This window comes from Bombina bombina, chromosome 5 (assembly GCF_027579735.1).
Source record: "Bombina bombina isolate aBomBom1 chromosome 5, aBomBom1.pri, whole genome shotgun sequence".
NCBI lineage: Eukaryota > Metazoa > Chordata > Amphibia > Anura > Bombinatoridae > Bombina > Bombina bombina.
In genome coordinates, this window is record NC_069503.1 from 1,106,151,536 (window position 1) to 1,106,165,678 (window position 14,143).

A 14,143-nucleotide genomic window follows, 5' to 3' on the forward strand; every position below is an offset into this window, starting at 1 on the left:
AACAACTGGCACCTTTTATACCACCAATGGCTGGGGCACTCACCACCTCTTATGAACCAGACAGATAGAGAAGGTGCTCCTCTCCACAGACACTCGGCCAGAAATCGGAAGCAGGGGGGAAAAAACGTGACCACTCCCGGTCACATTGTACACATGCAAGGCCTGGCTCTGCTAAGTAAAAAGCGCGCCATCTTAAAATAAAGAAACTGTGCAGCTCTCAAAATAAAATTAACCTGTATGTTTCATATCAGCCTAAGAGCCCAAAAGTTCTTACACATAAGCAGTAGAAATCACATGATTAAAATCCCCACTGGAGATATTTAACCCTTGATTCCATAAAGATAAAGAAGTCCCACTGAGACCCTGTCTTCTATCGTTAACATGCATGTAAAGTACTGAAACGATCTTACCGGAATCTATGCTGTAAAACAGTGATACGGTCCTTCAAGTTTGACAGATTTGAGTGAAGAAAGCAGGCAGCAAAACTCATCAACGCTGATTGCTTAAAGGGACACTGAACCCAAAAAAAAAATATTTTGCGATTCAGATAGAGCATGCAATTTTAAGCAACTTTCTAATTTACTCCCATTATCAATTTGTCTTCGTTCTCTTCCTATCTTTATTTGAAAAAGAAGGCATCTAAGTTTTTTTTTGGTTTAGAACTCTGGACAGCACTTTTTTATTGGTAAATTAATTTATCCACCAATCAGCAAGGACAACCCAAGTTGTTCACCAAAAATGGGCCGGCATCTAAACTTACATTCTTGCATTTCAAATAAAGATACCAAGAGAATGAAGAAAATTTGATAATAGGAGTAAATTAGAAAGTTGCTTAAAATTTCATGCTCTATCTGAACCACGAAAGAAAAAAATTGGGTTCAGTGTCCCTTTAAGGAGCAGTTAATATGAGTCTGGATGGGTTCACAGAAAGACTCTCCCTGCATCTCCAGACCCTAACTTTCGTCAATGCTCTCACTAAGAGACTGACAAGACTACTTAAAACTCCAGTGCCATCTCGAAGTGTACTACCCTCCATAAGAGACTACTCCAAAATCTTCTGACACCTCTCTGGCAACCTCCTGTGACGAAAGGCAAAGAATGACTGGGGGATGAGGGAAGTGGGGAGGTATTTAAGCCTTTGGCTGGGGTGTCTTTACCTCCTCCTGGTGGCCAGGTTCTGTATTTCCCACAAGTAAGAAATGAAGCTGTGGACTCTCCTCATATTAAGATGGAAATTAAATATAATATTATTTTAGTTAAACAAAGCAATTTAAATTGTTATTATTAAGGTTATTATTATTTTTCTCCTTCCTATAAAGTACAGCTGAAAAGTTGATCAAATGTGATTAAACCGGAGATAGTTCACCTCTCAGTAATTTCAATGATCTGTCTATGTATTTCTAATGTTATATATAACTAAATCAGTCATTTTCTGATATAACTGGAAAAATAATCTGAAAATGTTTTACTATTCTAAAAATGAAACCTTTATGTAGAAAACCATGACTACTAGTGAATTACTACTAGTGAATTAAATCCACAGGGACGGCTCCCGTCTCCCTTCACTTCATTTATGCAGCGAAGAAGAGAAGACAAACACACTGGTAATGCTGCGCCTCCAATCAGCCTTGCGCTGTCTCTAAATGCTTGCGCGCAGGCGGTACCGTTCAATGTACTGCGCAGTATTTTAAAGAGAGGACAGAGCGGATTGGAAGGAGAAGAACTGCCAGTGTGTTTGTCTCCTCTGCTTCCCTGCGGAAATAAAGTGACGGCTGCTCCCTCCATACTGCCCGGTACATTGAGCAGTACACCGTGCGCGATTATTGGCCAGTTTTGAACTTTACCAAAAAAAATTAATAAATAAAAAATTTACTGTCTGTGTTAATAACTGCTTGTTTTTCACACTTTGTAACTTAAAAGAAAAAAAATGCAGCAACTTAAAGGGACAGTAAACACCAGAATTTTTGTTGTTTTAAAAGATAGATAATCCCTTTATTACCCATTCCCCAATTTTGCATAACTAACACAGTTATAATAATATACTTTTTACCTCTGTGATTACCTTGTATCTATGCCTCTGCAAACTGACCCCTTTTTTCAACTCTTTTGACAGACTTGCATTTTTAGCCAATCAGTGCTGACTCCTAGGAGCTTCACGTGTCTGAGCTCAATGTTATCTATAACGAAACACATGAACTAACGCCCTCTAGTGGCTAAAAGCTGTCAAAATGCTTTCAGATTAGAGGCAGTCTTCAAGGTCTAAGAAATTAGCACTTGAACCTCCTAGATTTAGCTTTCAACTAAGAATACCAAAAGAACAAAGCCAAATTGGTAATAAAAGTAAATTGGAAAGTTGTTTAAAATTACATTCCCTATTTAAATCATGAAAGATTTTTTTACTTTACTGTCCCTTTAACATTACAAATTGTGCCTGGTAGCTGTGCGCACTTTCTAAAGTGGTATAACATTGTTAAAAGCATACATGCAAAACTGCTGTTATATAGTGTTCCAGACACGTGCATGTTTCTAAATTTGCATACCTGCTTTTCAACAAAGAGAAAGAAATACATTTCATTATAGAAGCAAATTGGAAAGTCTTTAAAAGTTGTATACTCTATGTGAATTATGAAAGCATTTTGGGGTTTTTATGTCCCTTTAAATGTAATATCAGTGTTATCTCGGCGGTGGTTACAATGGTTACTATATTAAATTGCAAATGTGAGAAATGTATTCCCAAATAGTAGTCTGCCCTATACCACTGGGTAGATTGTATTATTGCAGCAAGTAAGGCCCGCAGAATGTTTAGAGGCATTTCCACAGGAACTTTAAAGGGACATGAAACCCAATTTTTTTTCTTTCATTATTCAGATAAAGCAATTTTAACCCCTTAACGACCAACGACGTATGGGGTACGTCCTGCAAAAAAAATGCAGTTAACGACCTAGAACGTACTCCGTATGTCGTTGGTCTTTGAAAGCGGTGGAAGTGATCCAGCCGCTTTCATGTTATTGCAGTGATGCCTCGATATTGAGGCATCCTGCAATAACAATTTTTAGCAGTCCGATGCAGAGAGAGCCACTCTGTGGCCCTCTCCGCATCATGCATTGATGTCGCCAAGCAGTGGTGGGTGGGAGCATCAGCTGGGAGGCGGGTGGGCGGCCCATCAATGTCCTTGTCGTCGGATCACTTCCTGGTGACATTGCCGGTTGTCGGCGGAAGCGCGAGGGGGGACGGGTGGGGGGGCGTTATTCAGCAAAATTTTCAGTAACAGAAAAATGTATTTAACAATGGTGGGACTCTCCTGGGGTTGGGAAAGACATCTGGGAGGGAGGTAGGATATTGAGGGGGGGCAGCTACACTACAGATAATATGGTTTATAAAAATAAATAATTAAAATACACGTTTTTTTAGGGGCAAACTGGGTATTGGCAGACAGCTGCCAGTACCCAAGATGGCGGCAAATAGGTAGAGGGGGAAGGGTAAGAGAGCTGTATGGGGGGGATCAGGGAGGTTGGGGGCTAAGAGGGGATCTAACTGCAGAATCAATAAAAAAAAAATGCTTTTTATTTTAGTACTGGCAGACTTTCTGCCGGTACTTAAAATGGTGGTGACAATTGTTAGGTGGGGGAGGGAAGAGAGCTATTTGAGGGGGGTCAGGGAGAGTTCAGGGGGTGGTATGTGTCAAGTGGGAGGCTGATCTCTACACTGAAGCTAAAATTAACCCTACAAGTTACCTAATTAACCCTGTCACTGCTGGGCACAATACAAGCATTTAGCGGCCTTCTAATTACCAAAAAGCAACCGCAAAGCCATATATGTCTGCTATTTCTGAACAAAGGGGATCCCAGAGAAGCTTTTACAACCATTTGTGCCATAATTGCACAAGCTGTTTGAAAATAATTTCAGCGAGAAACCTAAAATTGTGAAACATTTTACGTTTTTTTTTTTTTTTTTTTAATCGCATTTGGCGGTGAAATGGTGGCATAACATATACCAAAATGGGCCTAGATCAATACTTTGAGTTGTCTACTACACTAAAGCTAAAATTAACCCTACAAGCTCCTTAATTAACCCCTTCACTGCTGGGCATAATACACATGTGGTGCGCAGCGGCATTTAGCGGCCTTCTAATTACCAAAAAGCAATGCCAAAGCCATATATATATGCTATTTCTGAATAAAGGGGATCCCAGCCTGTCAACAGATTCCAGTTTACTTATATTCATCTGTAGAAATTGCCCCCAAAACTGCCAGAACCATTTGTGCCATAATTGCACAAGCTGTTTGTAAATAATTTCAGTTTGTGAAAAAATTTGTGAAAAAGTAAACTTTTTTTTTTTATTTGATCGCATTTGGTGGTGAAATGGTGGCATGAAATATTCCAAAATGGGCCTAGATCAATACTTTGGGTTGTCTTCTATAAAAAATATATACATGTCAATGGATATTCAGGGATTCCTGACAGATATCAGTGTCCCAATGTAACTAGCGCTAATTTTGAAAAAAAGTGGTTTGGAAATAGCAAAGTGCTACTTGTATTTATTGCCCTATAACTTGCAAAAAAGCAAAGGACATGTAAACATTGGGTATTTCTAAACTCAGGACAAAATTTAGAAACTATTTAGCATGGGTATTTTTTGGTGGTTGTAGATGAGTAACAGATTTTGGGGGTCAAAGTTAGAAAAAGTGTGTGTTTTCCATTTTTTTGTACAAAACAATGAATATCAGGAAGATTAGCAATCTTTCTGTGAAAAAGAACAGAAAGAGCAGAGATTTGTCCTTTCAAGGAACTTGCGGACAAACCTTTATCTAAACCATCCTGAAGAAACTGTAAAATTCTCGGAATTCTAAAAGAATGCCAGGAAAAATGATGAGAAAGACACCAAGAAATATAAGTCTTCCAGACTCTATAATATATCTCTCTAGATACAGATTTACGAGCCTGTAACATAGTATTAATCACAGAGTCAGAGAAACCTCTTTGACCAAGAATCAAGCGTTCAATCTCCATACCTTTAAATTTAAGGATTTGAGATCCTGATGGAAAAAAGGACCTTGTGACAGAAGGTCTGGTCTTAACGGAAGAGTCCACGGCTGGCAAGAGGCCATCCGGACAAGATCCGCATACCAAAACCTGTGAGGCCATGCTGGAGCTACCAGCAGAACAAACGAGCATTCCTTCAGAATCTTGGAGATTACTCTTGGAAGAAGAACTAGAGGCGGAAAGATATAGGCAGGATGATACTTCCAAGGAAGTGATAATGCATTCACTGCCTCCGCCTGAGGATCCCGGGATCTGGACAGATACCTGGGAAGTTTCTTGTTCAGATGAGAAGCCATCAGATCTATTTCTGGGAGTTCCCACATTTGAACAATCTGAAGAAATACCTCTGGGTGAAGAGACCATTCGCCCGGATGCAACGTTTGGCGACTGAGATAATCCGCTTCCTAATTGTCTATACCTGGGATATGAACCGCAGAGATTAGACAGGAGCTGGATTCCGCCCAAACCAGAATTCGAGATACTTCTTTCATAGCCAGAGGACTGTGAGTCCCTCCTTGATGATTGATGTATGCCACAGTTGTGACATTGTCTGTCTGAAAACAAATGAACGATTCTCTCTTCAGAAGAGGCCAAGACTGAAGAGCTCTGAAAATTGAACGGAGTTCCAAAATATTGATCGGTAATCTCACCTCCTGAGATTCCCAAACCCCTTGTGCCGTCAGAGACCCCCACACAGCTCCCCAACCTGTAAGACTTGCATCTGTTGAGATTATAGTCCAGGTCGGAAGAACAAAAGAAGCCCCCTGAATTAAACGATGGTGATCTGTCCACCACGTCAGAGAATGTCGGACAATCGGTTTTAAAGATATTAATTGAGATATCTTTGTGTAATCCCTGCACCATTGATTCAGCATACAGAGCTGAAGAGGTCGCATGTGAAAACGAGCAAAGGGGATCGCGTTCGATGCAGCAGTCATAAGACCTAGAATTTCCATGCATAAGGCTACCGAAGGGAATGATTGTGACTGAAGGTTTCGACAAGCTGAAATCAATTTTAGACATCTCTTGTCTGTCAAAGATAGAGTCATGGACACTGAATCTATCTGGAACCCTAAAAAGGTTACCCTTGTCTGAGGAATCAATGAACTTTTTAGTGAATTGATCCTCCAACCATGATCTTGAAGAAACAACACAAGTCGATTCGTATGAGATTCTGCTAAATGTGAAGACTGAGCAAGTACCAAGATATCGTCCAAATAAGGAAATACCACAATACCCTGTTCTCTGATTACAGACAGAAGGGCACCGAGAACCTTTGTAAAAATTCTTGGAGCTGTAGCTAGGTCAAACGGCAGAGCCACAAACTGGTAATGCTTGTCCAGGAAAGAGAATCTCAGGAACTGATAGTGAGCTGGATGAATTGGAATATGTAGATATGCATCCTGTAAATCTATTGTAGACATATAATGCCCTTGCTGAACAAAAGGCAATATAGTCCTTACAGTTACCATTTTTAATGTTGGTATCCTTACATAACGATTCAATATTTTTAGATCCAGAACTGGTCTGAAGGAATTCTCCTTCTTGGGTACAATGAAGAGATTCGATTAAAACCCCAGCCCCTGTTCCAAAACTGGAACTGGCATAATTACTCCAATTACTCCAGCCAACTCTAGATCTGAAACACATTTCAGAAATGCTTGAGCTTTCACTGAGTTTACTGGGACACGGGAAAGAAAAAATCTCTTTGCAGGAGGTCTTATCTTGAAACCAATTCTGTACCCTTCTGAAACAATGTTCTGAATCCAAAGATTGTGAACAGAATTGATCCAAATTTCTTTGAAAAAACGTAATCTGCCCCCTACCAGCTGAGCTGGAATGAGGGCTGCACCTTCATGTGGACTTAGAAGCTGGCTTTGCTTTTCTAGAAGGCTTGGATTTATTCCAGACTGGAGATGGTTTCCAAACTGAAACTGCTCCTGAGGATGAAGGATCAGGCTTTTGTTCTTTGTTGAAACGAAAGGAACGAAAACGATTATTAGCCCTGTTTTTACCTTTAGATTTTTTATCCTGTGGTAAAAAAGTTCCTTTCCCACCAGTAACAGTTGAGATAATAGAATCCAACTGAGAACCAAATAATTTATTACCCTGGAAAGAAAGGGAAAGTAGAGTTGATTTAGAAGACATATCAGCATTCCAAGTTTTAAGCCATAAAGCTCTTCTAGCTAAAATAGCTAGAGACATAAACCTGACATCAACTCTGATAATATCAAAAATGGCATCACAGATAAAATTATTAGCATGTTGAAGGAGAAATAATAATATTATGAGAATCATGATCTGTTACTTGTTGCGCTAAAGTTTCCAACCAAAAAGTTGAAGCTGCAGCAACATCAGCCAATGATATAGCAGGTCTAAGAAGATTACCTGAACACAGATAAGCTTTTCTTAGAAAGGATTCAATTTTCCTATCTAAAGGATCCTTAAAGGAAGTACCATCTGACATAGGAATAGTAGTACGTTTAGCAAGGGTAGAAATAGCCCCATCAACTTTAGGGATTTTGTCCCAAAACTCTAATCTGTCGGACGGTACAGGATATAATTGCTTAAAACGTTTAGAAGGAGTAAATGAATTACCCAAATTATTCCATTCTCTGGAAATTACTTCAGAAATAGCACCAGGAACAGGAAAAACTTCTGGAATAACCACAGGAGATCTAAAGACCTTGTCTAAACGTTTAGATTTAGTATCAAGAGGACCAAAATCCTCAATTTCTAATGCAATTAGGACTTCTTTAAGTAAAGAACGGATAAATTCCATTTTAAATAAATATGACGATTTATCAGAATCAACCTCTGAGACAGAATCCTCTGTATCAGAAGAATCATTAGAATCAGAATGATGATGTTCATTTAAAAATTCATCTGTATAAAGAGAAGTTTTAAAAGACTTTTTATGTTTACCAGAAGGAGGAATAACAGACATAGCCTTCTTAATGGATTCAGAAACAAAATCTCTTATGTTATCAGGAACACTCTGAACATTAGATGTTGATGGAACTGCAACAGGTAATGGTACTTTACTAAAGGAAATATTTTCTGCATTAACAAGTTTGTCATGACATTTAATACAAACAACAGCTGGAGGAACAACTACCAAAAGTTTACAGCAGATACACTTAGCTTTGGTAGTTCCAGCACCAGGCAGCGATTTTCCAGTAGTATCTTCTGACTCAGTTGCAACGTGGGACATCTTGCAATATGTAATAGAAAAAACAACATATAAAGCAAAATTGATCAAATTCCTTAAATGACAGTTTCAGGAATGGGAAAAAATGCCAGTGAACAAGCTTCTAGCAACCAGAAGCAACAAATAATGAGACTTAAATAAAGTGGAGACAAATTTGACGCCCACAATATTTGGCGCCTAAATGCTATTAGCGCCAAAAATGACGCCACATCCGGAACGCCGACATTTTTGGCGCGAAAAACATAAAAAATGACGCAACTTCCGGCGACACGTATGACGCCGGAAATAGAAAAAAAATTTTCGCGGCAAGAAAGTCTGCGCCAAGAATGACGCAATAAAATGAAGCATTTTCAGCCCCCGCGAGCCTAACAGCCCACAGGGAAAAAGTCCAATTTTAAGGTAAGATAAAAATGATATATTCAAATGCATTATCCCAAATATGAAACTGACTGTCTGAAATAAGGAAATGTTGAACATCCTGAGTCAAGGCAAATAAATGTTTGAATACATATATTTAGAACTTTATAAAAAAGTGCCCAACCATAGCTTTAGAGTGTCACAGAAAATAAGACTTACTTACCCCAGGACACTCATCTACATGTTGTAGAAAGCCAAACCAGTACTGAAACGAGAATCAGCAGAGGTAATGGTATATATAAGAGTATATCGTCGATCTGAAAAGGGAGGTAAGAGATGAATCTCTACGACCGATAACAGAGAACCCATGAAATAGACCCCGTAGAAGGAGATCATTGAATTCAAACAGGCAATACTCTCCTCACATCCCTCTGACATTCACTGCACGCTGAGAGGAAAACCGGGCTCCAACCTGCTGCGGAGCGCATATCAACGTAGAATCTAGCACAAACTTACTTCACCACCTCCATAGGAGGCAAAGTTTGTAAAACTGATTTGTGGGTGTGGTGAGGGGTGTATTTATAGGCATTTTGAGGTTTGGGAAACTTTGCCCCTCCTGGTAGGAATGTATATCCCATACGTCACTAGCTCATGGACTCTTGCTAATTACATGAAAGAAATTACAGCTAAACACAAACACCGCAGAAATGTAAAAATAGCCCTGGTCCCAAACGGTCAGAAAATGGAAAAGTGCTGTGGTCATTAAATAACTTTCCAATGTTATCTTATTTGTTTAGTTCTCTTTGTATAATTTGTTGAAATGAATACCTAGGTAGGCTCCAAAGATGCTGATTGGTGGCTGCACATATTTGTGCATCATCTCAATGGCTTTCAGCTAGCTCCCAGTAGTGCATTACTGCTCCTTCAACAAAGGATACCAAGAGAAATAAGCAAATTAGATCATAGAAGTAAATTGGAAAAATGTTTAAAATGGCATGTTCTCTCTGAATCATGAAAGAAACATTTTGGGTTTCATGTCCCTTTAAGGTTTTTGTGCCACTTTACAGATCATTAGTTAGACCTCATCTCAAGTAGTTTTGGGGGCAGTTTCTACAGAAGGATATAAGTAAACTGGAATCTGTTGACAGGAAGGCTACTAACACCATACATTGTCTAATAAAACTTACAAAGTAAGGCTCAATACCATAAATATGTATAGCTTAGAGGAGAGAAGAGTTCTACACCAAAATTGTTATTGTTTAAAAAGGTAGATAATCCCTATGTAACCCATTCCCCAGTTTTACATAACCAACACTGTTATATTGATATACTTTTTACCTCTGTAATTACATTGTATCTAAGCCCCTGCAGACTGCCCCCTTATTTCAGTTCTTTTGACAGATTTGCATTTTAACCAGTGACCTCTAATTTGTAACTCCACATGAGTGAGCACAATGTAAACTATATGGCACACATGAACTAACACCCTCTAGCTGTGTAAAAACTGTCAAATGCATTCAGATAATCGCAGTCTTCAAGAGCTTAGAAATTAGTATATGAGCCTACCTAGGTTTAGCTTTCAACTAAGAATACCAAGAGAACAAGGCAGATTTGATGACAGAAGTGAATTTGAAAGTTGTTTATAATTATATGCCCTATCTCAATCATAAAAGTTAAATTTTTACTAGACTGTCCCTTTAATAAAGCTGAGGATGAAAGTATTTTTCACAAAAAGAGAAGCACTAGAACAAGGAGTCATGATCTCTTGAAGGGTAGCAGGTTTGCGGAAGCACTTCTTTACAGAAAGGGTAGTTGATTCATGGAATGCACTTCCATTAGAGGTGATAAAGAGAAACTGTGGGGCACATCAGGAATGCCTGGGATAAACATAAGGTTATCCCACAAACTTATACAATACTTTATAGGAAGTATGTGCAGACTTGTTGGGGCAATTGTTTTTATCTATGGTTCTATGTTTGCAAAAGAATAAGCATGGCCCCTGGGATATGTTTATAATCAGTTTTTCTGTATTGCCCCTCCATTTGATATATGAATGCGTTTCCCTAAATCTGACCTTAAAGGGACATTAAACACTAAATAAATACTAGATAGAATGATGCAATAAATGGAAAGATTAGTCTGAGAATAAAATGTAGATATAGTTTTAAAAGTTTTATTAGCTGTTTACATTTGTATTTTTTTTTCTTTCCTCTCAGCCAAAAAGGTCTAACTACTTTATCCACACATCTTGCATTTGAAAGACAGTCTAGTCAAAATGAAACTTTAATGATTCAGATAGGGCATGTTATTTTAAACAACTTTCTAATTAACTTTTATCATCAAATTTGCTTTGTTCTCTTGGTATTCTTTGTTGAAAGCTAAACCTAGGTAGGCTCATATACTAATTTCTAATCCCTTAAAGGCCGCCTCTTAGCTCAGGGCATTTTGACAGTTTTTCACAGATAGACAGTGCTAGTTCATGTGTGCCATATAGATAGCATTGTACTTACTCCCGTGCCGTTATTTACGAGTCAGTACTGATTGGCTAAAATGCAAGTCTGTCAAAAGAACTACGGTAATTACAGAAGTAAAAAGTGTATTAATATAACCATGTTTGTTATGCAAAACTGGGGAATGGGTAATAACGTGTTTGTCTATCCTTTTAAACAATAAACATTTTTAAGTACCGGCTACTTATGTTTTTAAGGTCTAACCATGCCAAAATATTACTGATTATTACTGTAAATTAAATAATTTCTTGCTCAAACTCACAAAAGCCAGAAGTGGTTCTGCACGATTCAACACAAAAAGTGAATGATTTCTATTACTTCAGATCAGAAAAGAGACAAAATTGTCAGAGCTAAACAAGATTGTACACGTAATGCTACAATCAAAGAAAGAAATATAAGGGGGGGAAACAGCTAATACAAACCTGTGTCAGATAATAAAATGATAGGGATTTCCTTAGGCACTTGGAACAATAACATGGTATAGATTACATGCACACAGCCTGGCTAACACTAGAAAGTGCTAATTACATAACAGATTTTTTTTATCTAACTATTGATTTTATAGAAATGTATAGTTTAGTAGGTGATTTTACATACAGCTATTTTACAACTACTATTTTGACAGTAAATGTTACTATAAATTGAACACAAATAGGGAAATACTAAATAATTAACTATAAAAATACAGAATAAACCCATACTGACCGTCTCCACCAGCACAGTTCCACAACCCAAAGAGCTGCATTTTTTATGGAAGGGTCAGCACAGAACAAACAATCCCAAACTGGTCCAAACGCGTTGCCTGCCTCATTCTCCTCTACTGCAGCTCTGCTTATGCTTACAGCTGGGGAAATTCTTTCAAAGGCAAATCATAACATGCCCCAAAGTTACACACAAAGAAACTGTAAGCCGTAATGACACAGGAGGATAAAATACATTTACAAAAAAATGTGTAGACCACAATACTATTTAATTATAATAAAAATACTGGAAAGCAGTTTTATATGCTCTATAATTACCGGTATATAAAAGTATTTGTAAGGCTATCTTTTTTTTTTTCCTACAACAAACGAACAATGGCACTACTCGGGCTTTTCCTCTTGATAACAGAATTTATGCTTACCTGATAAATTACTTTCTCCAACGGTGTGTCCGGTCCACGGCGTCATCCTTACTTGTGGGATATTCTCTTCCCCAACAGGAAATGGCAAAGAGTCCCAGCAAAGCTGGCCATATAGTCCCTCCTAGGCTCCGCCCACCCCAGTCATTCGACCGACGGACAGGAGGAAATATATATAGGAGAAACCATATGGTACCGTGGTGACTGTAGTTAGAGAAAATAATTCATCAGACCTGATTAAAAAAACCAGGGCGGGCCGTGGACCGGACACACCGTTGGAGAAAGTAATTTATCAGGTAAGCATAAATTCTGTTTTCTCCAACATTGGTGTGTCCGGTCCACGGCGTCATCCTTACTTGTGGGAACCAATACCAAAGCTTTAGGACACGGATGAAGGGAGGGAGCAAATCAGGTTACCTAAACGGAAGGCACCACAGCTTGCAAAACCTTTCTCCCAAAAATACCCTCCGAAGAAGCAAAAGTATCAAATTTGTAAAATTTGGCAAAAGTGTGCAGTGAAGACCAAGTCGCTGCCTTACATATATGGTCAACAGAAGCCTCGTTCTTGAAGGCCCATGTGGAAGCCACAGCCCTAGTGGAGTGAGCTGTGATTCTTTCAGGAGGCTGCCGTCCGGCAGTCTCATAAGCCAATCGGATGATGCTTTTAAGCCAAAAGGAAAGAGGTAGAAGTCGCTTTTTGACCTCTCCTTTTACCAGAATAAACAACAAACAAGGAAGATGTTTGTCTGAAATCTTTTGTAGCCTCTAAATAGAATTTTAGAGCACGGACTACGTCCAAATTGTGTAACAAACGTTCCTTCTTTGAAACTGGATTCGGACACAAAGAAGGTACAACTATCTCCTGGTTAATATTTTTGTTAGAAACAACCTTAGGAAGAAAACCAGGCTTAGTACGCAAAACCACCTTATCTGCATGGAACACCAGATAGGGCGGAGAACACTGCAGAGCAGATAACTCTGAAACTCTTCTAGCAGAAGAAATTGCAACCAAAAACAAAACTTTCCAAGATAGTAACTTAATATCTATGGAATGTAAAGGTTCAAACGGAACCCCTTGAAGAACTGAAAGAACTAGATTTAGACTCCAGGGAGGAGTCAAAGGTCTGTAAACAGGCTTGATCCTAACCAGAGCCTGAACAAATGCTTGAACATCTGGCACAGCTGCCAGTCTTTTGTGTAGTAAGACAGATAAAGCAGAGATCTGTCCCTTTAGAGAACTTGCAGATAATCCTTTCTCCAAACCTTGTAGAAAGGAGAGAATCTTAGGAATTTTTATCTTATTCCATGGGAATCCTTTGGATTCACACCAACAGATATATTTTTTCCATATTTTATGGTAAATTTTTCTAGTTACCGGTTTTCTGGCCTGAACCAGAGTATCTATCACAGAATCTGAAAACCCACGCTTTGATAGAATCAAGCGTTCAATCTCCAAGCCGTCAGCTGGAAAGAGACCAGATTTGGATGTTCGAATGGACCCTGAACAAGAAGGTCCTGTCTCAAAGGAAGCTTCCATGGTGGAGCCGATGACATATTCACCAGGTCTGCATACCAAGTCCTGCGTGGCCACGCAGGAGCTATCAAGATCACCGAGGCCCTCTCCTGATTGATCCTGGCTACCAGCCTGGGAATGAGAGGAAACGGTGGAAATACATAAGCTAGGTTGAAGGTCCAAGGTGCTACTAGTGCATCTACTAGAGTCGCCTTGGGATCCCTGGATCTGGACCCGTAGCAAGGAACCTTGAAGTTCTGACGAGACGCCATCAGATCCATGTCTGGAATGCCCCATAATTGAGTTATTTGGGCAAAGATCTCCGGATGGAGTTCCCACTCCCCCGGATGGAATGTCTGACGACTCAGAAAATCCGCCTCCCAGTTTTC

General features: G+C 39.1%; 1 protein-coding gene across 6 annotated transcripts in view; it reads right to left on the minus strand.

Moving 5' to 3' along the window:
* The window catches only part of PTK2 (protein tyrosine kinase 2), a 773,150-nt gene that overhangs the window by 640,264 nt on the left and 118,743 nt on the right, over window positions 1–14,143 (minus strand). The window contains exon 1 of one of the 6 annotated variants that reach the window (XM_053715390.1): window positions 11,827–11,937. The exons of the other annotated variants lie outside the window; for them this stretch is intronic. Within the exon in view, the coding sequence (XP_053571365.1) occupies window positions 11,827–11,866 (40 nt within the window). The 5' untranslated portion in view covers window positions 11,867–11,937. Of the gene's footprint in view, window positions 1–11,826; window positions 11,938–14,143 lie in introns of those variants that run through there. 6 annotated transcript variants of the gene reach the window in all.